A 26,538-nucleotide genomic window follows, 5' to 3' on the forward strand; every position below is an offset into this window, starting at 1 on the left:
GCATAGGTATGCGTTCGTGAACACTATCTGTTTTGTGTACATGTTGACATGTGGACATTTTTGCAGCTAGCAGGTGTGTTGATAATATTTGAGTGTGTGTGAACAGGCCCCGCCCTTTTTGTACTACATTTGAACCGTACCGTAACGATAAACAACCAGTAAACCTGTCTGCTCTATGCTGCTTCATGGTCTTACCCCCCTTCCCCTCCTATTATCACCCTCCTACCCCCCCCTCTCTCTAACGTCCCTCTCTCTTCTTCCCCTCTTTCCTTTTCCGTCCGGTCCAACACCAAAGATTTTCAAACATGATTGAAATTAATAAATTTTGGCCTCAATTACAAAAGGGGTTTATTCAGACATACCTTTGGTTTGTCTGAAGATGAATAACCCCTCTTGTTAAAATAAAATATGTCCAACACAAGAGGCCCTCAGCTCTCATCTGTTTGCCTAGCTGTTGGACAGGACAAGTTAAAAAAAAAAAAAAAAAAAAAAAAAAAAAAAAAGAGGTCACCTGAATTTAGTTTTCAAGTTGAAGACGTTACGCCTCTTATCCAAGAGGTGCAATTATAAGTAGATGATAAAATAAACATAATTCTATATGAGGTTGCTTTGACTAGACTGTGGTCTGTTGTATAAGTTGGTGCTAAATAGAAAATGTCATTATGTGTCCTGAAAAACATATAATTGACATGCAAGGCAGACTATATTCACATATCATTTGGATTCCAGACATGGAAAATGGAAGATGTGAGCCGATATTAAAACAAAACAGCTTCTATTCTCAGAGTTCTCTGCCGTTTCTCCAAAGCCCTCTATAAATCTAATAATTCACACTACAACATGAACTGTGACTATTGTTTGAGACAGGCTCATATTAAAGAACAGTTGTAAATTGTCAACTGACATAACAAAAAAGTAATTCTCCTCCATCTATGCACACATTTATTCCATATTTGTCATATGGACTAGGGGCAGGGATGGAGAACCTTTGGTTTTGGAACAACAAGTCAGAATGAATTTTGATCTCCAGTGGAAAGCATCACAGTCACCAAATGAATTGTAGGCTTGCCTCGTGGCACAGCGACGACCACCGTTTATCGTACGGCGCACCTATTTACTTAAATGATGGCGCAAGTTTACTGTTGTTCCACACAGACAAAAATGGAGAAAGTTTAGGAGGGAGACTGGCAGATACGGTACAGGAAAGCCAGCAAAACAGACACTTTCTCCAACTTCTCACACTACCACACTCTCTAGACAGATTCTCTATAGATTTAACAGCCACTCTAACCTTTCTGCACCAGATTATCACAAGCTGGTACATGGTAAATGACAGAAACCGCCTACTCTTCTGGCCCTTGACTTCATCTGCCATAAATCTGCAGGTCTTATTTGGCTTTAAAATTAAAAAGAAATAGCAAAGGGGGTGAAGAAAAGAAAGTGTAGATGGTATTTGAGGGCATATTTCTCCTCCAGTTTTGTAGAAAATATGCTGCACTGGCCTCCAGCTCTTTTCCAGCTGGAAATAGTCAGGTTTTGGGATCTAAGTTCTCTTTCCAGTTTTGCGTTAACAGATCATTGTGTAAGCACATGTTTATAATTTAGGAAAGTCGTGCTGCTTTTAATGATTTTGCAACATGAAACTGAGAAAACACATTCGCTGTCAGACATATTAACTGAGCCAAAAAGTCCCTGTGACACGCCGGCCAGGGTGGGAAGTGCACCGACTGGTACCGTCACTTGAAAGGGCGATGGTAAATGGAGTGCCAAATGGGTAAAACAGGCAGTCATGCTGCAAACAGGCTACTGGAAAAGTCACAACAAAGAACAACATCTGTTGCCAAAAATGAAAGTCCACACGGAAAGAACAGTGTTGTGGCACAGAAAGATGACCTGAACTGACCTATGAAAACTAGACCTGTTTTTAGGGGGCAAAGAGCAGTCATCCATATAAGATAACATTTTAATCCTGCGTGACAGGTCAATAAAAGCCTGTACCAACTTTGCTCATGTAGCTACGTAGTTGCTAAGAAGACACATTTATGAAATAAAAGAAGAGAACTGACTGATGTGCACCTATTCACACATTATAAACACATCCAAACTGTGAAGAAGCTTGCGTTGATTTTATTTTTTTATGGCTAAATGTATAGCAGTCAAATAGCAAAATGCTAAATTACATTTTTTCTGTTGTCCAAACATGAGAGAGTTCATTTTTCCTGAGGTCATCTTGCATTGTTAACATGTCTCTTTGACAATGAATCCTTTACTGTTAGAATTGGGCCACATTTAAAAGGAGTGGGCATTAGTGGCCGAGCAGCATGGCTGAGTTTGTGGGTTGCACCTTTTAAAGTTTCCTCACCAAGTTTTTCCACTTTTATTCCTGGTTTGTAAAAAAGTTCTTAAGTCACAGCTAATTAATGCAACGTCATTATACTTTTCTTTCCATTTTATTCTATTCTCAAAGAAAACGACAAAGCTTTTATAACTGTTGCTTCTAAAAAAAAAAACTTACACAGATGTTTCAAAATTGTGCTTAAAATCCTAAAAAGATTTGAATTTTTTACATGTTTTTGATTGCTCATACAAAGACATAGAGCATAAAAGACAACACGGGATGGTTTCATTTCACCTCCAATGTTCACACAGCGCTCTTTGGGATAAATTATCTATGTTCATTTTTAATAGCACCTCTGCATCAAAAACAAGGCCAAATGAATCTTTAGGCTGGTTTACTCTGATAAGATGATTGATGCAGCTATCTTTGGTGTTGGTCCCCTGTCTTGTGGGTGCAGCATGCTGTGCACAGACATGCAGACACATTAGCATACAGAAGTCTGTTGTTTATTCTTTAAAGCATTTTTTCTATACATAAGCTCTTTGTTTTAAGATCCAAATCTTTTATTTTTTGAAAAGCTCGCCTGCAATTATACACATGCATCAAATAAATCAATCAGAAAACATGTCAATGACTGTAAGCAATGTTAAGCTGTGACATCTCAGCCTCATGAAAAGCCCTCGTCCCACTTCCGATTCAGCGCTTTGGCTAACTCTGAGGAGTCACGGAGAAGAAATCGACGTTCTTAATGACAGCACACCAAACCCACGCCAAAATCCCATCTGAGGTGAACACAAGGGGGCTTAAAGAGAGCTGGAAATGCTTTTTCTTAAAGCTGAAACTGACAGATGACTGTGAACTTCATGTCTGAAAGACCCGGCCAGGTGAAAATAGAGTTTTGGGTCTTTTAATCATTTTCTTGTGGCACTTTTTTGATGACAGAGGACACATGTAAAGAAAGTTATGCCAAAAATGGCATTTCTGAGTATTTCTTCATTCAAATCGTTGTGAATCAGGAGCAGATGGAAAAAAATGCAGTTGAAAAAGAGCTAATGTCGAAAACACGCTGGACGGCCCACAGGCTCCCTGCTCCCCTCCTCAATGGGGAAGGGAAGGGGGGGTACCAACAGTCCCATCCACAACTCAGGTTCATCTCTAGTGAACTGCAGCTCAGTAGAAACTATGTCTTAGAAAAAGACAGTTTTTTACATTTTGGCTAAAAAGTATATGACCATAATAAAAGGACCACTGGGAACGATTTCACAATAGATTAAAAGATGATCGAAGTGAGACTTTAATAAGAAAATAGCATTTATCCCTGCATTCCTGTCACATGACAGAAATATTTGTTTGACTTGCTTTGGCTCCAAAAAGATTATTTTAAAAAAACTGGAATTTTACCTTAACAAAGACGCAGGGATAGAGTTTGTCCCTGACGTGGAAAATTTATCCACAATGGTTTCTTCTTTCCTTAAAAGGTCTCAGCCTGTAGTAGTAAACAAAAAAGCGCCTGTGCATCTATGCTCAACCTGACTTAGCATGTAAAAACATGTTGTTTGCGGTTTGCTGACACGGAAACGTGGATCATTTGGTTTACAGTAACAGCTGTGGATGCACAACCTGCTCCTTTAATCTAATATTAACACAAGCAGTGTGCCTTACATATGCTGCCAAAAGATGCAGCAGCAGCACACAAGACCCAGGAAGCTCTGTGATATACTGCATTCTTCTTACCTCATGCCTAGATGTCTACATTAGCAGAAGATTATTAAAGTCCTTGATGCCTTTTGATGGCAAAAAAAAAGCAGAGATTTGTGCAGAGTAGAAATAATTTATATGCTGCTACTGCCTAACTATGAAGCCACAAGGGGGCCTCAGTCTGGGTCCCCCTGTGCCGGTCCCCAGCCCAGAGGAAGTACAGGGTTGTGACAGGACAGGCAGGGAATCCAGCATAAAAATCTCTGCTGAACCACCTGTGTGATCCAGTGAAAGCAGATTGGCTGTTGTGTCCCCTGAAGGGACAAGCCGAACGGTAAACAACATCCTGCAGGACGAATCCCACTGTGCAACTGAATGCACTTTTACTTTAAGCAACAAAAAAAAACTTGTAAGTTTTTGTCTGGAAACTATAAATAAAACTAAGCTGGCTTGACCTCACAGTGCAACATGCAGAATTGAACCTTTTCTCCTGATGACACTTATTCAAGCCTATATCCATAACAATCAAGTTACTGCTATGGAAAGAGAGAAATACAGAGCTTGAAGTGGTCCTGGAGTGACATCAATGCTGCTTCATTGTGGTTTAAAGACCCATAAAGTGTTTTTATAGTTTAGTTCATTAAAAAAAACAAAAAAAACAGAATAAATCTTCATCTTCTGGGTCACTATTTTTAAACTATTTACTCAAATAAAGCAATGCCATAATCCAGGTACTTTAGTTGTGAAGGATGCTGCATTCACGGGTCATTTTTAGTTTTTGATGATAATATACACAACTTTTGAGAAATAGTTAAAGTAATGCAGAAGACACATCCCATGCTACCGAGCTCCAATGACATGTTCCATCCTCCTCATCATCAGTCAGCGTCCTTTCAGACTTCTGCTGAAGAGAGCAGATAAAACCAGTTTTATGTCTCTCAAGCATGGAAACACCACAGGAGATTATCTATGATTCACCAGGATGGACTTTATCATCTTCAACGCATGTGGCTTCTGTTTCTCCCTAACTTTGGTTCATCCATCTTATTCCACTTTCCCGGCGTCATGTTTGAAAACTTTGGTTCTTAGCAATTCAGTCTTGCTCGACTTGACAGTCTTGCTTTAGAAATACAACATCTAATAGTAAGAAATGCAGCAGGAGCTTCATTTATGCACTGGGACTTTATAGCTCAAGCTGATATAAAATATTTCGTCTGCAGGCAAAAGTAAAAAGACTTTAAATATCTGCAGGATTACTTGAACCAGTACATGATAAATCCTGTTGTTTTTTTTTTTTACAAGTTTGTGCCAAAAGCTTTCAGTGTTAGCAGCTAAACTGTAAGAAGTATCATAAATCATTCTATAGCTTTTTTGTTTTTTTCAGAGTTTAAAGGTGATGCATAACACATTTGGAAATAATTAGTTCAACTTTCGAGGAGGTGTTGCAAAATTCTGCAGTTTCTTTCTTTTTTTATAATGCTCGATGTCGTTGGCAAATTCCAGGATTTTAATGTAACAAAAAATATGCAGCGAAATGCAAATGTTCCTGAAAATACAGATAGTTAAATTAAATACTAATATTTTTACATCAATTGATCAAAACCTGCCAAAAACAAACTTAAGAAGGGAAGAAAGTAAAGATTCTTGCATTGACAGTAATCAAAGTGAAAGATTGAAATGGCTCCCAAAAGAGGGAGAACCATGCAGAATGAGAATATTTTACTATTTACACTCCCTCAAATTCACTCAAGCTGTGGGAGAAATGTGTTTTGCCCTCTGAAGGGAGGGAAGAAACAGCTAAGAGGAAAAAGGTGGGTGAAAGAAAAGGTGGAGTGGCTCCTATTCAGACCACATGGTGGTAATTTATCACACATAAACCTCACACCTAATTTTCACACCTTTACTCAATGGGCAGTTCCTCTAGTAATTCACTCAGCCATGCACATGCACGCATGCTAAACTACGCTCTTTTAAGAGGGAGGGACTAACAGCATCAGAGATGAGGATCAGTTTAGTCGGAAGGCGTGCTTGGAATAGTTGCACCGCATGTAGCATTGCAGCAGGACTACCTCCCCAACACCCTCTGCGTTTGTCATCACCCTGACTGAAATCATCTCCACTTTCAGCTCACGCATTTTAAAAACAACAGAGCTTTCCACTGGCCAGAAAGCACAGCATCTCTGGGGTTCCAGATGGGAACGTTCGTATCAAAGATGCTTCTTACTGTCAGCTTCACGCTGTTTTGAGACTTCTTTCTGACCAACAATAGAGTCAAATAGGGCTGGACAGTATGAGGACAACTTGCGATGTGCGATTTTATATGACATGAACAAATAGCAAAACAACAAACAACTAATAAATAACTTCCATTTCACTGCAACAGTTTCATTGAAATAAAAGTCAGCATAAGGAAAACTCCAAATGGCCCTCGTCTACACAGGAGGCTAACATAAAAGGGCATCATTCGATCGGTCGGAGACGTGAAGGGGTCCATCCGATTGGTCAAATGTGTAAAGGAATGTATTTGATTTGTTAAAATACTTCAAACTGCCATAAGATTGTTGTAAACATTTAAGGTAACCAACCATAGGCTGATATGGCAATGACCATGAATTTGCTTCCTATTGTGCAGGCCTGAAGTCAAATTAGTTTGACTAAAATAAAGAAGAAAAAGATGAACAGATGACTGCTACAAATATTCAACCATAAAATTATTAAGAAAAAAAAAAAAGTAAGTGTGAGATTTTTTTTCTGAAACAAAATTTCCATCAATATCTAAAATTAAGGAAGCCATTAAGGTTCAAGTTGGACTGACCTTCATTTACAACCTCACACTTCTTGAAGTCTCAATGAAACTTCTGACGGCTGGATGAAGAGGTTCTTCCAAACCTGAACCACAACTAATATTTGGACTCAAGCATGATCTATCCTGGCTGGAAGTCTGTTACAAAGTTTAGCCCCATTGATCTTTTCAAAGAATACAACCTCGCAAACCTTTTTGACCCACCAGGGCCAAAAGGCAGACCTGAGGTAATCATCAGGGTCAAAAGTGGAGTGCACTGCAGGAGGCAAATGGCACAAACCTGCCTCTAAAGCCTTTAGAACTAAAGCCAGCTAGTTCTGACTACGTCAGTGTGATGTAACTCTTATCCTATCCTAGGCACTTTAACATTGGGAGTTGGGTCATCTAGACCCACTAGACAGCGCTCTGAACCTTTTTTCTTCAATGATTTGTGATCTTCACTGGTGTCCATGGATTACATGAAATCTTTCCAACTTTATCCACCTTTGTCATGGTAGGGAGAACACATCAATGTAAGGGGGGGTCATCTAAGGATAGCACAAGGGTTAAAAATCCTCTGATGAAGATCAAATCGATGAGGAGTGTAAAAACTAATGTTCAGTCTTGAGCTGCCCCATCGCAGGTTCAGTTCACCGCACAGACCGTCTGGGCCAACGCAGTCACTGACTTGATTGTCTTTAGCTACAGTTTCAATGTTTATGAGATTATTTCTTCATTTTGAACTAACCTAAGATTTGAAAGAAAATGGTTGCCAAGCAGAACAGCTCATGGCTGTCCACAATAAACAAGCCCTGATCATCATCCCTCCACCAAAATAGAGTGGTTCCAATCCTGGCTGGGACCCTTCTGTTTGGAGTTCTCCCTGTGCATGTGGGGGTTTTCTTCAGGCACTCTGGCTTCCTCCCACAGTCCACAATACATTCCAAAACATGCTTCCTTAACAAGTGTCCCTGGGTGTGATACTGTGCCCTGTGATGGACTGGCTACAGTCTAGGGTTTACCCCACCCTTGCCCAACAGGACAGGCTCCAGCAACCCCTGACCCCAAATGGGATACAGTGGGTTAAGAAAATGAATGGATGGTGTTTTTATAAAATGCAGTTTGGATTGGGTTTGGTTGAACAAAACAAATCAATATTTTTTAGAAGACAGCTCAGTCCACACTCACTCTTGATGAAAGTCATTTCATTAGCAGTAACTAGTCTATTCCCATCAAATTCTAATAACTGATTACCTACCAAGAAGTATGTGCGCCTGAACACGCCTTTGACGAAGTTCATCTTGTTTTATTGTTGTTTTTTTTAAGTGAAATCAATAACTAATCATTTTTGTAATATTTATTTTTCTTTACATTAAGGTATATTTTTTCCTTGACTGACACGATAAAACCAGGTAATTGAAAACCATGTTAATGTATAAAGTTTTAAGAACAGTTTAAGTGCAACTGATGTTCTTACTACACATTTCATTTTAGAAAAATCCGTCTTCCTCAGCTTTACCAGGTGTCTGTGTTACGTTCGGTGTAATGCTTTCATTCCACATCAGTACACTTTCAGTGATAGCATTCACTGAGGATCTACAGAAGGACAGGATGCCGGTGGTTTTAAAGTAAATCCTGAAGATAATGTGAGCATATACAACGTGGGTTTCTGGAATGAATAAAAACAGTTCCTTTCCTCGTAGGCTGGAGGTCAGAGAGGGGAGAGCAAAATTCATCTGTCTGTACAGAGGGATTTTTTTTTTACAAGTTCAGCGCTTTTGTGCAAGGATCATTTTCACATGTTTTACAAAAAAATGTCTGTGTCAAAGCCATGTTCCATTACCGGGGTTTTGGCCCTAGGGGAGCTGGAGGAAGTGGCAGGGGTGAGGGAAGTCTGGGCATCTCTGCTTAGACGTCTGCCCCACTACCCAGTCCCAGACAAGTGGATGAAGATGGATGGATGGATGGATGGATGGATGGATGGATGGATGGATGATGGATGGATGGATGGATGGATGGATGGATGGATGGATGGATGGATGGATGGATGGATGGATGATGGATAGATGATGGATGGATGGATGGATGGATTAATAGATGATGGATGGATGGATGGATAGATGATGGATGGTATGGATGGATGGATAGATGATGGATGGTATGGATGGATGGATAGCTGATGGATGGATGGATGGATGGATGGATGGATGGATGGATGGATGAATAGATGATGGATGGATGGATGGATGATGAATGGATAGCTGATGGATGGATGAATGGATGGAGGATGGATGGATGATTGAGGGATGGATGGATAGATGGATGGATGATGGATGGATGATTGATGGATAGATGATGGCTGGATGATAGATGGATGGATGGATGGATGGATGATGGATTGATTGATGGAGGAATGGATGATAAATGGATGGATGATAGATGGATGGATGGATGGATGGATGGATGGATGGATGGATGGATGGATGGATGGATGGATGATGGATGGATAGATGGATTGATGGATGGATGAATGGATGATGGAGGAATGGATGGATGGATAGATGGATGATGGATTGATAGATGGATGGATGGATGATGGATGGATAGATGGATGGATGGATGATGGATGGATAGATGGATGGATGGATGATGGATGGATGAATGGATGATGGATGGATGGATGATGGATAGATGATGGATGTATGGATGGATGGATTAATAGATGATGGATGGATGGATGGATAGATGATGGATGGTATGGATGGATGGATAGATGATGGATGGTATGGATGGATGGATAGCTGATGGATGGATGGATGGATGGATGGATGGATGGATGGATGGATGAATAGATGATGGATGGATGGATGGATGATGAATGGATAGCTGATGGATGGATGAATGGATGGAGGATGGATGGATGATTGAGGGATGGATGGATAGATGGATGGATGATGGATGGATGATTGATGGATAGATGATGGCTGGATGATAGATGGATGGATGGATGGATGGATGATGGATTGATTGATGGAGGAATGGATGATAAATGGATGGATGATAGATGGATGGATGGATGGATGGATGGATGGATGGATGGATGGATGGATGGATGGATGGATGGATGGATGGATGATGGATGGATAGATGGATTGATGGATGGATGAATGGATGATGGAGGAATGGATGGATGGATAGATGGATGATGGATTGATAGATGGATGGATGGATGATGGATGGATAGATGGATGGATGGATGATGGATGGATAGATGGATGGATGGATGATGGATGGATGAATGGATGATGGAGGAATGGATGGATGGATAGATGGATGATGGATTGATAGATGGATGGATGGATGATGGATGATAGATGGATGGATGGATGGATAGATGGATGATGGATTGATTGATGGAGGAATGGATGATAGATGGATGGATGATAGATGGATGGATGATAGATGGATGGATGATGGATGGATGGATGGATGATGGATGGATAGATGGATGATGGATGGATAGATGGATGGATGGATGATGGATGGATAGATGGATGGATGGATGATGGATGGATGAATGGATGATGGAGGAATGGATAATGGATGGATGGATGGATGGATGGATGGATGGATGGATGGATGGATGGATGGTGGATGGATGGATGGATGGATGGATGGATGGATGGATGGTGGAAGGATAGATGATGGATGATGGATGGATGGATGGATGGATGGATGGATGGATGGATGGATGGATGGATGGATGGATAATGGATGGATGGATGGATGGATAATGGATGGATAGATGATGGATAGATGGATGGATGAATAATGGATGGATGGATGATGGATGGATTCTGTATCACTGATTTTTGTAAATTGAAACCCACAAAATTTGAGTTTAAAATGTATATAAATATTTAAAGCTGGGCAGCAAAGACAGGCATGGAAGGCGAAGGTGTAAGTGTAGTTGTGAGTGTGTTGAGGTGGGGTTGTGTTTTTCTGTACAGTGATTGGTAGATTTTTGTCTCTCTCTTGTAAATAGATTCCTGCCTCATCAATGTCATGGCTAAACATAGAAAAAAACAGTTCCTTCCGGAGCTTGAAGGTCTGGATGGCAGCATTTACCAATTTTTGGTTGCTGGAGGCATCTGACTGGAAAAAAAGACCCTTAAAAAACAGAGATTGAAGGAGATTGTGCAGCAATAGCCTGTGGCTAGAGCCTTGGGTTGGTTGGTTTTGACCTGAGGCCTACATGCCTCAAAAGCTCCATTAGTAACATGAGTAATGGGAATCCCTTTAAACAGTGCAGCTGTGGCAATTATTTCAATTTAACACAATTTAAAAACTAAATAAATAAATAATTGAAAGCGTCCTTTAAGATTTTTTACACCTAAAATACGTCTAATATATCAGTAAGGAGCCAGTACTCTTCTCTAATTACTAGAGTGCGGCATTAGGGGACCGTATGATGGCATCATCCATACATCAAATGTGTGTTCAATTAGCATTATCCTTATAAACACTTGCCAATACACTTACCACACGCACTACAGTGGTACGTTCCACTTTCATTAGGCCCCTTAAGTTGGCCGCACGAGCTTAAGGGAACTGCAAGGCACACCTTAAGATGCCGTCCTTCCTCTCTACAACCCAAATACCTGCAGTGCCCTTGTAGCTGCATGTAACTAAATTACTGAGGCGCAAGGTACACAGGAGTGTCTTAGGGCTCAGACCCATTTGAATGTTTTTCATTTACAAATCATTTATTTGATAATAAGTCAAAATCTGTATCTTTGTATGTGTTTGATTATTAATTTGTAAAAGTAATTACACAGAAAAACAGGTTCAGGCATTCCTGACCCTTTGCAGGAAGTCTCTTCAGACTGGGTTAGACCTTTATACAAAATAAAAGTGTACCCGGCTTTCTTCCTATTGTGGTTAGGTGGGCATGACCAGGAAAACATGGGTTTAGTAAAAGGACGGATGGATGATTTTCTTCAAGGCCATGCCTTTCATGACTTACGGGATGCATAATTGTTTCCTTCATTCCTCATTTGTCAATGTGCGCAGATGTCCGTCGAGGGTTTTGACCAATCGCTCTTTTAGTTATGAGCTGTTCAAAAGTTTTTGTGGGTTGAAAATTTCGCAGTTTATGCTTATTTTACGTAGTTTATATGCAATTATTACTTAAATCATATGCTTTTTTGGGTGATTTTTTAAGAAACCAACGCAAACTTGTGGCCTTTAACAATCGTTCCACGTATGTCTACATGTGTCTCGCAAATTTTTTACGCATGTACCACCGATGTATAACTTTTACATTGCAGATCACGTTAAAATAACGTAGTTGACCCACAAATCACTAATTAATTGCAAAGAAACAGTGCAATTATCACGCACAGTTCCTGTTCTACGTTGATTTACATTTTTTCTGCGTGGTTCATTCGTATGTGATACATCTGTAAAAATTTTACACGAAAGACCTAAACCTTTCTCACTTTTTCTCATTGCCATAAAAAAACAACAAAAGTCCATCAATAAATGACAGTAATTTTTCATATGGTTTCAGTAATGAGCTGTTCATTTGTGAGGCTGATTTGTTGGCCAAATCACTCCTATTGCTGCCATCAACAGCTTGATAAGATCAAATCTCCAGAAGCAAGTGACCCCTGTGTTGATCAGTGTGACTTACTTTTTTATGGCGCCAAAACTAATATCCTGGGTGGAATGCTGATACATATTGCATTGAGGACCAAGACTCTGATGAGAGCGACAGACGCCTGAAAAAGTATAAGAAGCAGGAATGCAGTCATCAAGAGTATCATCCAGTGGAGCCAAAAAGATCTGCCTTGCACCTACATGCCACTGTTTGCTGCTACAAACAAGCAGCAAATCAGGTTGCCAGGTCCTGGCTGCTGTTTGAAACAATGTTCCAAGGTGCTGGAACTCAACAACAGGAATCGACTTTTTTCTTGTCCAAACAGTTTAAGTAAAACCTGGCTTTCTCACAAACCTCCCGCAGGCCTCAAAGTTTATACCGTTGTTTCAGAAATGGCTTCTCACATGCATATGCATCCACTCGCACTGGTACTCCTGATACTAAGCAGCCCTGCAGTGTCAGCTGCACTTCACTTACAGCACCAAGGCAGTGCCATCTCTAAAACCATTAACTGGTAAACATGTAAACTGGTTCTGACCCCGATCTAGAGATACCTATTAGTGATTAATCTTGCTGGTGACAACTGTTTACACTGCTAAGGCTGCTGCTCCTCAGACCTGGCCCCAGTCCAAATAAAATAATGTCCTGTTGAGAAGGATCGAGCCAAGATGTAACGCAAGCGAGTCAGAAGAAGAGAAAAGACGAGAGGAATTTGAGTAACATTAATGGAGTTCTTTGTCTTCATATTTTCTCGTTGCCACAGTATTGTTTCATCGCCTTAAGCAAGATTAGTGAGAAACACAAATAAATACAAGAAAGTCAAAGGCAGCCACCACAATTGATGAGCGCCAAACAAAAAATGTGCAGAATTCAAATCATAACAGAGCTTGCCGATTTCTCCCACACTTCTCTTTCTTTTTATCAAATGTGTGAGAGGAGGAGCTGTTAGAGTCATGCAGGCAGAGAACCCCAAAACTATATACTGAACCACAACAAACAAAACAGCCACAGCCACAATAAAACAAAAAATCACTGTACTGCTGTGAACACTTCTTGGCTAAGAAGAACAAACTGTCAAAAATGAAACTAGAATCGCGTTGGCAGTGTTCTAGCACTTTCTCTGGCTTCTATAACATCTGACTATGTGCTTTTTTCTTAAAATGTTGTTGGCAGAACAGCAGTCAAACCCAAGGCACATAAAACATCTGTGATAGCACTTAAATATTTAGATAGGTAGGTAATTGTTTGGTTCCTAACATTAACACAATTATGGAGGGAATTAGCCAAGCATCAGCAACTAGCTTGGAAATGTCACCAATCAAGTGACACTTTCAGATTTTGTAATACTTAAATGTTTCTTTTTTTATTAATAGCAACACATACAATTCATTTGGACATGTAAAAACCAGTATCACCATATGTCCTTAATTGAGCTCATGCAGTTTGTGAAATGACACAGCCATGAGTCAAACCATTAACACCATACCCTAAGATACTAACAACTATTTTCATATCATCTGTATTTGCCCAAATGTGCTTTTAGTTAAAATGTTGGAACTATGGCCTTACCCGAAAAAAAAGGATGATTTGTTTTTGCAGTTGCTCAGTGAACATTAGGCAAACAGATTACTCTATCTTTGTCAAACTATCAAACTACCAGGAGTTTGTGCCAAATGGCATGTATTAACTATTTTCACTCTGACATTTTGGTACATTAGTTTAGCAGGTAATATTTTGAAGAAACTAAAAATATATATTACAAAAAAATGAAAAAAAGTTGTATAATTTTGTCAATTCTACAAGTGAAACTTGCATAGTAATTGGAATCATCATATTAAAATGTTTCAACTTCTTGGTTATGATTCAAATACCTTCACTACTCACTACAAAGTACTACAGTATTCCCCCCTTGTTCGCGGAGGTTAGGGACCGGAGACACCCACGAATACAGGAGAACCACCCCCACAGCCAAAGACTATCCGTCACTGACCCTTACTCATCAGAAACCATTCTAAAACATTTCTGATGTTGTGTAAAACGTTTATTAAAGAACATTGGAATTGGAGTTTTATTTGTTTTTATTCAGAACAATTGACTTCATCTCCACTTCCCTCCTCTCCCGCAGCACCGCCTTTGGATGCAAAAGTCTCATACAAGCGTCTTCAGCTGAGTTTTTGGAATGAACTGGAGGAGTCACATTACTGAAAAAGATTCTGTGAATACCGAAACTCGAATAAGCGCAGGAACACTGTATCTAGTACGTTCTCCATTTTGTAGTGCATCCAAATCTACAATTCCAAAAACCAGTGCCCTAGAAGTTTCCCAGAAGTCTCTGCGAAAAACCAGTGTGCTTTAATGCCTACTAGATAGATGAATATAGACCACAATGCATTGCGTTTAAAAAAAATAGTCGTAAAATTCTCTTATTTATTAGATTTTCACTTTGTGAAATCAGTGATGTCATGCTTGTCGTTTAAAAAAAAAAGATGTGAGCTTGGTGTCTGAATTGCTTACAAAATCCAGGGCACTAGATAGTCCCGTACTACATAGACTTTTAGTAGATAGGGATTAGGGAAGGAAGTCGTACATAGCCCTGTTTCATGTAACTGTGATTAAAATGGTATATTTTGCGTTTCAGAAAAGTATGAAATGATATCCTTTTTAGCACAAAATGGTATTTTCAGCTCAAAGCAGAGGTTTAGTGGAAGCCCAGGTTTCTTTGACAGCTGTCTGTACTGTAGGTAATCTTTAGGTAATCTGCATTGTTGGGTTTGGTGTTTCCCATTTTCCTATAGATATTCTCTCAGGTTCCGCTCAGGAAGGTTTGTAAGCAAATCAAGCACAGTAACACAGTCACTAAAGCAGCTTTTGGAACCTTTGACAATTTGGGCAGTTGCCAAGTCCTGCTGGAAAATAGAGTAATCTCCGCAGAGCTTATTGGCAGAGGGCACCATGCTTCAGAATTCAGTGTGCTGGCTCTTTTGACTGTGGACTTCAGAAAACACAGTGAGCCGACACCTGCAGGTGACTAGACGCCCCAAACCATCACTGACTGTTAATACTTCATACTGGACTTCAAGCAATGTGGATTCTGTGTCTCTCAATTCTTCCTCCAGACTCTGGGACCTTGATGTCCAATGCAAAATAAGACAAAATGTATTTTTATCAGAAAAGACAAGTTTGAAAGATTAAACAACAGTCCAGTTCTTCTTCTCCTTAACCCAGGTAAGATCCCATGAATCTCCTTGTGAGGCTTCCCCAAACCACTGAATGGATCACAGTGGACAATCCTCTCAAGAGTATAATCGCTACTGTTGCAAGAACACATTTATCCAACACACTTTCTCCTCCTACTCATTTTTTTTTTTAGTTAATACAGACTCAAAGTCACAACTAAATCCACAGATGTGCTTCTGGGAGTTCACGCCATGCGTTATGAGGGGCTCACAAGACAATCTTTGCACATTGTTAAATAGTGAAATTACGACTTCACAGTTTGTGATATCAACCATCAGACACGGTAGAGAATTTATGATGGTATGGGGCTGTTTTGCTGGATCCAGGTTTGCTGACTAGTACCTACAACAAGATAATGACTCAAAACAAAAACCCAAGCTGTACAGGAACTAGCTGAGGACAAGAGAACAAGATAAAACCTGAAAACATGGGGTTGCCAGCATATTGTCCAGACCCATTACATTGGTTTGGGATGAAGTGGACAGAAGAGGCAAAGCAAAGCAACCTACAGTACAATCATTCCATTTCAAAGAACAACAAGGTATTACAGTGAATACTTTCATAAAACAGGAAATATTGGAGTTTACTAAACTTTGGACCAGTAGTTTACCTGTAAATGGCAATGACAGGATGTCTTTGCCTACAGCCTGCTGTGGTGTCCCCCAGCTTCAAAGTGTCAACGGTTGGCTAAGAGTTTGGCAAGATACACGTAGAGAAGGATGAAACAGAAAAAACCTGACAAAAGAATCTCTTCTTATATTCTGGGTCAAAAGGTTTTTTTATGCCATAATTAGTTTAATTACAGGGCGGCTCAACAAACTTTTTGTTTGCTCTGATACCCACAGATGTGCGTCTAAATCAATGATTCCGTTGCTCTCCTTCAATCACTTCCCTCCCAGTGACCACAGAAATCTGCATGCCATGTCGCCCTCACCGTAAATCCGGCATCTTCACTCTGCTGTCCCATGTCTTTAGGGAGGGAGTCAGAGAGACAATGAGCTCAGCATCAAGCCACAGTAATGACTCCCAGCCTTGTCTCTGATTAAAAACACACCGGGTGCTTCTGCACTCCGCAGGCCGCCGTGAGACAGTACCCTTCTCATACCACAAGGTCTGAGGTCCTGGATATCGAGGCACAAGCATCCACAGCAAAAATGAATGTCTAAGTAAACTAATCATTAAAAATATCCAACAAAAAGGTGAGTAATTGAAAGCACCAACTGGTCCACTAATTCCCCAAATTACTCTTTAATTATTCTACTCCTGTCAGGTTTCACTGTAAGAATCCAATTCAATTCAATTTTATTTGTATAGCCCAAATTCACAACAACAGTCGTCTCGATGGGCTTAACTCATCCAGTTTTTGGTGTAACTTTACCAAAGTAAATATTATTGTCTATCACATAAAGAGTCAGTGCATAACTGTAGGTTACAGCCTCCTTACTTCTCCGTATTTATCCGTTTGCTGCTACGTTAGAGGAAAGTTTCCTACGGAGGCGCTTTGTTATTGACCGGCTTACTTCTCCTTTATACCAAAGGCATTGCATGCAATGTTTTAGTTTGATTTGGCATGTACGCATAATTAGATTTCTCATGGAAGAAAGGAGAGGGGGTAAAAGGAGTTGCGTCCATCTATTGAGAGCCAAGGGGTAGGCAACTGGGGGGGGGGGGGGTAGTCACAGCCCCCTGCCTCCCTGCTCTTGCAGCTATTTGAATAGGCGCTGGTGCAAAGAGACCTTAGCACCACACCAGAGTCTGGTGTCTGTTTGTGTGTAGTTCATTTGTGAGTGTCAGTGTACTTTCTCCAGATGTTCTAGGCTTTTAAGATCAATGCTAAAGAGACATCTATCATTAGACTCAACCCAGAAATATACAGACACAAAAAGCTATTGATCCAATGTGTTTTTAAAGTCACATCACCTTGAGAACCATTTCTAAATGTGCTTTTATCAGCCTGGGCAGGCACTGGTTACTGATAGGAGGTTTTTTCCCAGAGGGGCCAGATACTTGTAGTTAAATTATGTTACCTTTTTATTTATTTATTTTTTGGATTAAGGCACAAATATCAAAAACTCATTTTATAAATTGGAAAAAAATCTCTTTTTAAAGCATTTTTCTTTTGAAAACTTTTCATTGTACATTTTGCTTTTAAATAAAAAGCAATTATGAACGTTAGAAATCCTGTACTTTAAAGGACACAGCTGCAATCCGACCGGCTAGACTTGATGTCATATAACTACAACCAGTCACAAATTGCAATTATTTAATTTCTCCTTCAAAATCCTTTTTCATACAGTTGGCACTTCCATAAGTTAAAAGGAACGGCATCCATTTATCGCTACCAAATCCGGGTCCCCGATTGGTCAAAGTTTGTCCCAGTTTAACTCTCTACACATGACTACTGGCTACACATGAATGGAAGGATTTTAAACGTGGAAGCTTGATACGCACATTTACATTAGGTTGTGCGTTTACATAGACTTCTCATTGGAAGTGGTCGCTTTCACACGTGTTGCAGATGGTGGTGGGAACATACCTTAAAATCTAACTTAGCGTACAACTATTGTGATTTTTTTTAATGGAGAGAAATTGCATAATTTTGCACCAGTTTTCTTAAAACCCTAATGAATTGTGTATTTTCATACTACCGGCTTATTAGATTCTCATTTCTCAAAACACTCATAAAATATGTTTGACACTACCAATTTCCTCACAGTGTTGCCAAAAATCTCTCAGACTTTCTGACTCACAGAAACTAATTGCACCGCTTTAAAATTTGAAGTGAGGTCTATCCTGCAAGTGTTTTCACTCTTTATAAAATGTTTGCACCGCAGCAGTAGAGACTCTGCAGCTAATCAGAGAAAAAGGTTTGCAGAGTTTCTGCAAGGATTGCTAAATCCCAGCTCAATGTGATATTGTTTCAATATTAGCTGCATCTCTAATTAATGCAACTCTAATTGAAAATTGCTGCTACAATAAGCTGAAAACTACATTTTTGACTGGTAAGTTTTGAACATGGGAATTAGCAAGCTGCTAGTGTTACTTCCCATGGTTGTCACACTTCAAGTTAACTTAGCTGCTGTCTTTTGTGATTAGCAAAGAGGAAATAGCTCCTTTTAACAATTCCCGTGATTATATTAAACAGGGTTTCGGAAAAACACAATGGATGGCTATTGTGCTCACATCATTTCCACTGAACAGCTTTTTGCTGGATTCATTTGGAGATTTGAATTAGCCATCTCCTTCTCTGGGCAACTCTCCTACCTGTGAAGCCCTGGTATGACTCATTTTTTTAAAAGCTTCTTTTGTGTTGTTGTTTTATGCGTGCCACTTTGAAACAATTCCCAACATTAGAATCTTTACGGCCCAATAAACTCAAGAGAGTCGGACCAAATTGGCTGGCCGTACTTGGTAGCTTTAAAAGGAAACAAATGAAGGTGTAGCTGCTGCAACAGCGGAGGAAACGGGCAAAGGTGAGGGCTGCAAAAATTGCCCCCAAGCTCTGCAGGGACACTGTCGTTTTTGTCCACTGCTCAGAAGTTTCCAATCACTGCAAGGAAATATGGAGTATATTATAAGATTTTATACAATAACTTGATTTATTTCACATTTCCGCAGAAATCTACTTTTATGGTTAACAGTTGCCATGCCTACAGGAAAAACAACACATGTATGGCTTGTTTAGCCAGAACACTATTAGATGACACAGTTTGCAGTAATCTGTTCACAGTTATGTTGTATGGATGTATGTGATAAATCTACAAATTGTTACAGAGGAAAACTTTAGGTATATGTAAATAAATACAATTTTCACTTCTTAACCAAACAGCACATGACATAAAACAGTAAAAACCATTTTTAGGAACTAACGTCACTTTCTTTAAGTCCCGCTCTGATCATCTTTTGTCCTATCGTAAAAGAATTCCCAGCGGTCTTTTAATTAGGAGTTTGCCGTTCTTAGATACAATTTTAAAAAGCTGTGTTGTTTTCTCAGACATAGTTTCTGCAGAGAGAGCAGCAAGAGATCATCAGACATTCATCTGTGAGTTAAGGGCAGGATTGTTGTTGGGAGTAAGCCTGCGCTCATTTCCCATAATCCCTTTGTTTATACTTTCTCCTGCTAGCTTACAGCCCCGACACCCCGTAGCTAACATTAGCAGTGCAACAAAAACAGCTCATAATATTGAAGCTATCCAGCCATACAGTTTTGAGCCAGATGCCAGATCAGACAAGGAAAGCAAAGACATACATGGATCCCTTTGTCTGCAGGCGGATGTATTGGAATGTAGCACAGCGGGGAGTTTGTGGCCTGCAGATTGGAGTTTGTCTGTAACAGCAACCAGCTCAAACAGGGAGCCGGTCTTTCCACACACTTTACAGCCCAGGTACACGGGCAGTTCTTGTCATCAGTGGAAGTGGTAATCCTCCACTGAAAGCCCTGGCTGGGGTATGTTAGGAGACGAGTGTCGTGAGTTGTGGGATCAATGTCTTCATCATTCCGCCATCCACCTGTGCTCTATTTTTTCTCTAACTTCCTCAAACACTCGACCCCACACGTCTATTCACATGCACTCGGGGAGGCTTGAGAGGGAAAAGACACAACCCTGTTCCTTGACACCAGAGCTCAGGCTCAGGTCAGCTCTAATCCTTCTCAGGTGATGCTGTTCAGATTCAGAGGTTTCAGGCTGATCTGCTTAAATATGCCTTCCTCCTCATCGCGCTCAAAATTCCCCGCTGCTCAGCCAGCACCCGAGGAGCAGGAGGGGGGCAACTGCCACTCTGGAGTTTCGACTGAGGGGACCAGTTTTGCATGACCTTAACAGTTGTCCAGTTTTAAACATGGAGGGAGAATAAAGCCTTTTTTAAACAACTGGACCAGGTAGACGTCACAAGAGAAGGCGTCATCCTGAGCTTTTTTTCCCCCTGTTTTTCCAGAAACAGGAATGGTGACACCCGGTGTGTTTCTTGGAGCGTTCCCACTCATCCTGCTTCGGGCACTTAAAGTATAACATTGTGCTGACGTGCTGGTTCCAACATGAACACTTTCACCAACAACCTTAACCCCACATCCAAATTCTTCCCCTACCCCTCCAGCTTCTTCCTATCCCTCTAATTGTAGGGACATCTGGAGGGTTAAGGGGGTCCGAAATAGATTTTTGAAGGGGAGTGCTCTGTAGACCTCCTCCGTGAGGATAATCCGCGTGGTGCTGTGGCGCAGAGCAGAACCAAAGAAGTTTACCTGTGATTGTAAGTTATGACTTTTCGTTTTAGCAAATCGGATGTTATTATGCTGGCAGCTACGCGCTAAAGTGGCTGACCGGCGACTCTTGATGACATCATCAAGTGAGAGTGATGTCTGCATTAGAAGACACTATTTTTCTGTAACTCTCCATTTGGAGGGCTAAGTGTGGGGGTGGGGAGAAGCCGTAGAGGAAGAATTCAGATTTCTGCACAACTTCCGTAAACATGAAGTATTTCATTAGATTGAAGCGATAAAGCCACACATGATACCCTTGTTGCTGAGATCCATAATGTGACACATGTCTAACGTTCACTCTGCTACGCCGAGACGCTTTCATGTAATCACGGTCCTCCCTCCAAAACATGTGGGATTGCTGCTGAGTAGCAGATTACACAGCTGAGCATGATCTGAAACTGGCTGAGGCCTGCTGGGAATTCAAATTTGGGATTCCAATATAGCCATGGAAGGGTTAAAAGCATTACATGGCAACTTTTCCCCACTCTTGACCGTCGTTACTTATTCATTACGTGTGTAAACAGCTTAGAACCCCTCTGTGCATCTGTGTTCCCTACAGCAGCGCCGGTACTCAGCTTGATTTTATGTAGTCAGCAGGTGGCATCATTAGCCAGAGAATAAAAATGAAAAATAATACCCCTGCGTCTCGCTATGATATCCTAGCAGGGCTCACTGGCATAATTTTCCTGTTTCTAGTGTGCAGGATTGGAAGTAAGGAGGTGTAAATTTAATATACGTCTTCATCTGTTTTGCATTTCATTTGGGAGAAACAGAATGTGCAGAATTACCTCTGCCGTGTGGGTCGTTGGATCATGCCGTGTGCTGTGAGAGGAAGGCATGAAGGGGCACTGAAGGGGCACAGAGATCTAAGGTCACCATATTCCCTCATCATTCTGACAACACCTCACTGAACGATGCTGCTGTGCGCGGCACATCCGTGACCACACATTCAGAGAGCGGTTCGCTAAAACACACAGGGGGGTGTTTTGTTCCTCTGATGAACTGTAGGAGCAAAGTTTCAAAGATCTTTGGGTCTGAGCAGACAGCAGCATAGATTTGCTGGAGGGTCACTGGTTCGAGTCTTGGCATTGACAGGTTCGGTCTGGTTGAAACACATGTTTGCCCTACTTCTGTGGAGCCCTTGAGCAAGGCCTTAGACCCAGTTTGCTCCAGTGAAGCGTGCTAAGTGGCCACAGGTGCATGTGTGGTTGTATTGGGCAGCTCCCAGGTATGAATGTGAAGCTACCCAAGTTAACAGTTTGCTGTCAACAAACGTCCCATCAATAAAGAAACGCTTAAAAAGACAAGTTCTATATAAAGCTGCCAGGAGAAGGGGAGGGGGGGGTACTATTTGGGCTTTTCTGGTTCTGCTGAACATGGATTTGTACGGGATGCTTCCTATAGAACTGTGATGAATATAAGGAATGAATCAGATATGGAGAGCTTGGCAGACTGCCGCTGCTTTCTTAGAATGCCACTTCTGCTCCCTCCCAGCCCAGCTTAATATTTCTTTAAAGGGAAAAACCTGCGCATATTTGCACGGGATTAGTTTGACACGTGTAACATCCGCTCTGAGAGCTGGCAGTAACACTAATGTCCAGCTTACTGCGCTCATCTTGAAGTTTTCCCTGCAGGTCAAACCTGCAATTGAACCTCTTGATCTCATCATCCACAGCTCTTCACTTTCCCCTCTCTGTCTGTGCCGCGCTCTCATGCGCACAGCGCCGCTTGGCTATCCTACATAACCTGTAAAAAGAGTGATCAGACCGTGACGTGCAGAGTCTCCCTCACGCTGCGCGCGGAGAAAGAAAAACGCAGAGGAGCTGAAAACCGTGTGTGTGCCAGTATCCCGCTGTGATTGCCTGATTATTTGCAGATGGGCAGCGCCGGGCTTGAAGAGTGCAGAGGTTCCCCCTGGCACGCTGCGCATGCGATTATATATGTGATTGCCGTGGAACTTCTACTTTCCGCGCCCCGAGGATGTCGGTGATGTGCCACGGCTCTGAGGAGGGCCCTGCGGGGACCACCTTCCCAACCCGACGGACCCTCATTCATTCGGAATTACAACAAAGGAGCAGATCTGCCCCCACCCCCCGCGTGACTCCGCTGAGCGATTGTTCTGTGGGTTTCCGACCGACTCGAAGTGGTTATGAGATCAATTAAAACCAGCTTAGGGAGTTGGAGTGGAGATGTGCGACTCATGTGTTCAAGGCGGAGGATTCCGAATCCGCTACTACACACATTGCATTCAGGGAACAGTTTTGCTCACATTGAGCTGCATCAAAATCTAATATAATTAAAAAAAAATCCTGCATTTGTTTGACTTTCATAAGTTTGTTTTACGCGCGCTTGATCCGGAATTTCCGCCTGCTCTCGTGTGCTCCAGGAGCGTGCGTAAAGACACATTTTCACAAAGTGTAAGTGATCTTTATTTATGCCTGGTAGTGTCTCCCTCTCAGGCACACACATGCGCACACGGAGAGTTCTCAATCCAGTGATGCCACTAGATGCTCTGCCCGTTTTAACCTCGGGGTTACCTCTTTTGTTTCTCCTCCAGCGATGCGACGGCGCCTGACAGTTGCTGTACTCCATACAGTTCAAAACGATCAGGGCAAATGAGAAGAGTCGAAACTGCATCTGGGCTGTTATGTGGACTCCAAATAAAACAAAGAAAAGAAATAAAAAGAAAAGCGCAAACCTGCGCCTCGTATGATGAGCTCTGTCACTTTGGGATACCTCCTTTCAGGTTGTTTTTTTCAGTCAATCCTCAAAAGTGTCCAACATCAGAGATGCTACATGGCATCGCGCTTCCTGTCGGAATCATCTTCTCTGAGGAGTTTATCTTTGAACAAGTTAAAAACACAAATGTCCTTGTTTGGAGAGGAAAAACCAAATGGGTTTTTTCATTGATAAGAGTGACGAAATCAACTATCCTGTTGATGAAGGGATGAACGAACCTCTTCTGTGTGTAAATGTGTTGGAACTATCGCAGATGCAAATGTTTAGGAGCCCTCTTCAAAGATAAAAGAAGAAGAAAAAAAGCGCAAAGTGTGCGTAAAAGTGTCCAAAATCCTCCTCGAAATGATGTTGCGCACCTCTCGGGGTAAAGGTAAAGAGTGATCCCGCTTCAGGTTCCTGCTGAGTGCAAGTGCGGCTCGGAAACGTGCAGCATCCCTGTCAGAGTTCGGTCTTCAGATGAGAACAGAGGTCCGAAGAGGAAGGAAAAATGTGGAAGCGTATGGGAGGGAGGGAAGGAGGAAGGGAGGGGATCTGGGGTTCCTCTCCTCCAGCTCTGTTAAAAGTTCCGCTGGCCTCCTGCGTACCTGCGGTGCCACCCTCAGGAGTCAGTCCCGCAACAGAAAAACTCACGTGTTGCTTCGCTGGTTAAAATTCAGCAGCCGGCCAGTGCGTGGAGCGCGCGCAGAGGCTGAGCCGTGACTGAGTCCACGCTGGTCCTGATGCGCGCTGCCCTTCACCTCATATAGCGATATAGCGGCGTGTCGCTGTCACGTGCAGAGATTTCCACTTGTGTTTCCTTTTATTGGGGATGTTTTAGAGTGGCATTGCGCGAAGTGGCCCCCAGCGCCCGCGCACTGGCTCACTCACTGTGGGCCGGTTCGACATCGCCTCTGGGTCCTAGTGAGCGCAAATAGTTGGAACATTCTGGGAAGAAAAACATTTTTCCTCTGTCTTTTCTTTTTTTTCAGAGGTAATGGAATTTCAGACCGTCTGCGGTGGACCATGGGATTTCTGGTTATATCAACATCTTAAATATGCTTTTACTATTCGAATTAGGATCCAAATCAATCATAAAGGAGTGCAAATTTTTCTGTCCGACTTTCTGCTCAGCATTAGTGACCCCATCTCTGCTGAAGATTCAGACCTTCTTTGAACTTGTCTCTAATAGGAAATCAATGGTGAAACAACATCAGGATTTCATAAAGTCTTTTCCTTTTTTATATAAATGAATGAAGACTTAAGAGGACTGGGGTGATCCTCATCCTCACTCTCATTCACCTCATCAGGAGAGACGCAGCTGCTGTCAGAAGAACCAGGTAATCCACACCTAAGTGTGGGGAAGCAAACCACATGGGGGAGGAGGAAGAGGAGGCAAAATTGTGGGAATGTTTTCTTCAGCATCTAGAAAACAGGAATGTCTTACCCCCCGCAACCACTAGGTGTGGCACTTAATCCGTTTTTAATTTAAAGGAATTAATTTGAAGTGGTTTTTCTATCAGGGAATCTACAAGTGTGGGGTCCGACAGTGAAATGTATCACAGATCGTGGATCACTTATATACGTTGCTGTACTTCAGGAGGTAAAGAAAGGGGGGAAAAAATCTGTGTTTAATAATGTCTGCTGGAAAACCTATGGTGACCTTTGTCCTGGCTTTGTTTATGCGCTCCTCCAGAGAGTGGTGACAGACGGTGTGGTCAGCCGCAGCCATGCCCCTGGTTTGGAATCCCTTCTAGAAACAACATCTAAGAGTGCACGGTTAAGGTGAAGGTGATCATTTAGGCCTCTGGTCCCTTTATTTCATGATGTGTCATGGAGAAAAAGGGGGCCGGTAAACCAATCACTTTGCTCGCCTATCTCCCTCTGCTGCTGCTGCTCGTTGCAGTGCACAGAAGAGGAGGTGACGTCAGCATTTGGATGGTCTGGCTCTGCGCCCTGGAAGCCATAACAGCAATGAGGGGAGCTGCTGTGTACTCGACTCATCAGATGATCCAGGCGGAGATTTCATCACTGTTTGACTGATTGAAGGGCAGAAAGATGGAGGGAAAAAATAGCCAGCTCAGGGTGGTGAGGAACACGTCAGTATCTGAAATGTCAAGAGTCCCCAAATATTCCAAGATGGCATTTTCAATGTCCAAAACTCAGAAAATTCCAAAATGTACAATTACAAACTATGCCCTTTAAGTGTTTATCAACAGTTTTTAATCTTTTTTCAAAAACAAGGGAGATCAAATCTGGATCATTTGATGTAATACGATCTAAACGTTTCCCAGTAGCCCTTCAGCTGATATTGAGAGGAAACTGTTGTCATGGATCTGATGTCAAAGCCATAGTTAACCTTTGGACCTCAGCTCCCAACGCCAATCAGAGCACCTTTAATGCAATTCAGATCCTTAATGCTGAGTTTGAAGGCATGCAATGCAGCTTCAAGAAACCTAAAGCATTTGTGGAACCTTTCTACATAAAAGTTTCCTAGAAACCCACAAATTAATCTTAGGCTGTTCAACAGAATCCATTTGAAGAACAACCAGGCATAGACAAAAAGGGTGGCACTTTCACCTCAGATTTTGTCGCACAACTTTTGGAGCCAATTGCAGGGATCAAGCATTTTTTGTTACTGTCAAGAAGACCTTTGCCCCTATTTGCAGTTGTTTTGGTTCACGGTTATTGGCGACCCGTGCAGGATGAACCCCGCCTTTGTCCTTCAGTGGCTGGGTGAGCTCCAGCAACCCCATGACTCCAAACGGGTATTGAAAATGGATAGGTGGATTCTCTTGGGAAAAGAGTTCCAATTGTCTCAGCTTTAAAGTTTTTTCTTTCTTTCCACA

The 26,538-nt window shown here is 41.7% G+C and overlaps 1 protein-coding gene across 1 annotated transcript in view; it reads right to left on the reverse strand.

Moving 5' to 3' along the window:
* rspo2 (R-spondin 2) overlaps positions 1 to 23,611 on the reverse strand; it is an 83,570-nt gene extending 59,959 nt beyond the window's left edge. Inside the window, exon 1 of the mRNA NM_001252245.1 lies at positions 23,512 to 23,611. Coding sequence (NP_001239174.1) covers positions 23,512 to 23,611 — 100 coding nt within the window. The remainder of the gene's footprint in view (positions 1 to 23,511) is intronic.
* Positions 23,612 to 26,538: the final 2,927 nt, after the last annotated feature.

This window comes from Oryzias latipes, chromosome 16 (genome assembly GCF_002234675.1).
Source record: "Oryzias latipes chromosome 16, ASM223467v1".
NCBI classification, from domain to species: Eukaryota; Metazoa; Chordata; class Actinopteri; order Beloniformes; family Adrianichthyidae; genus Oryzias; species Oryzias latipes.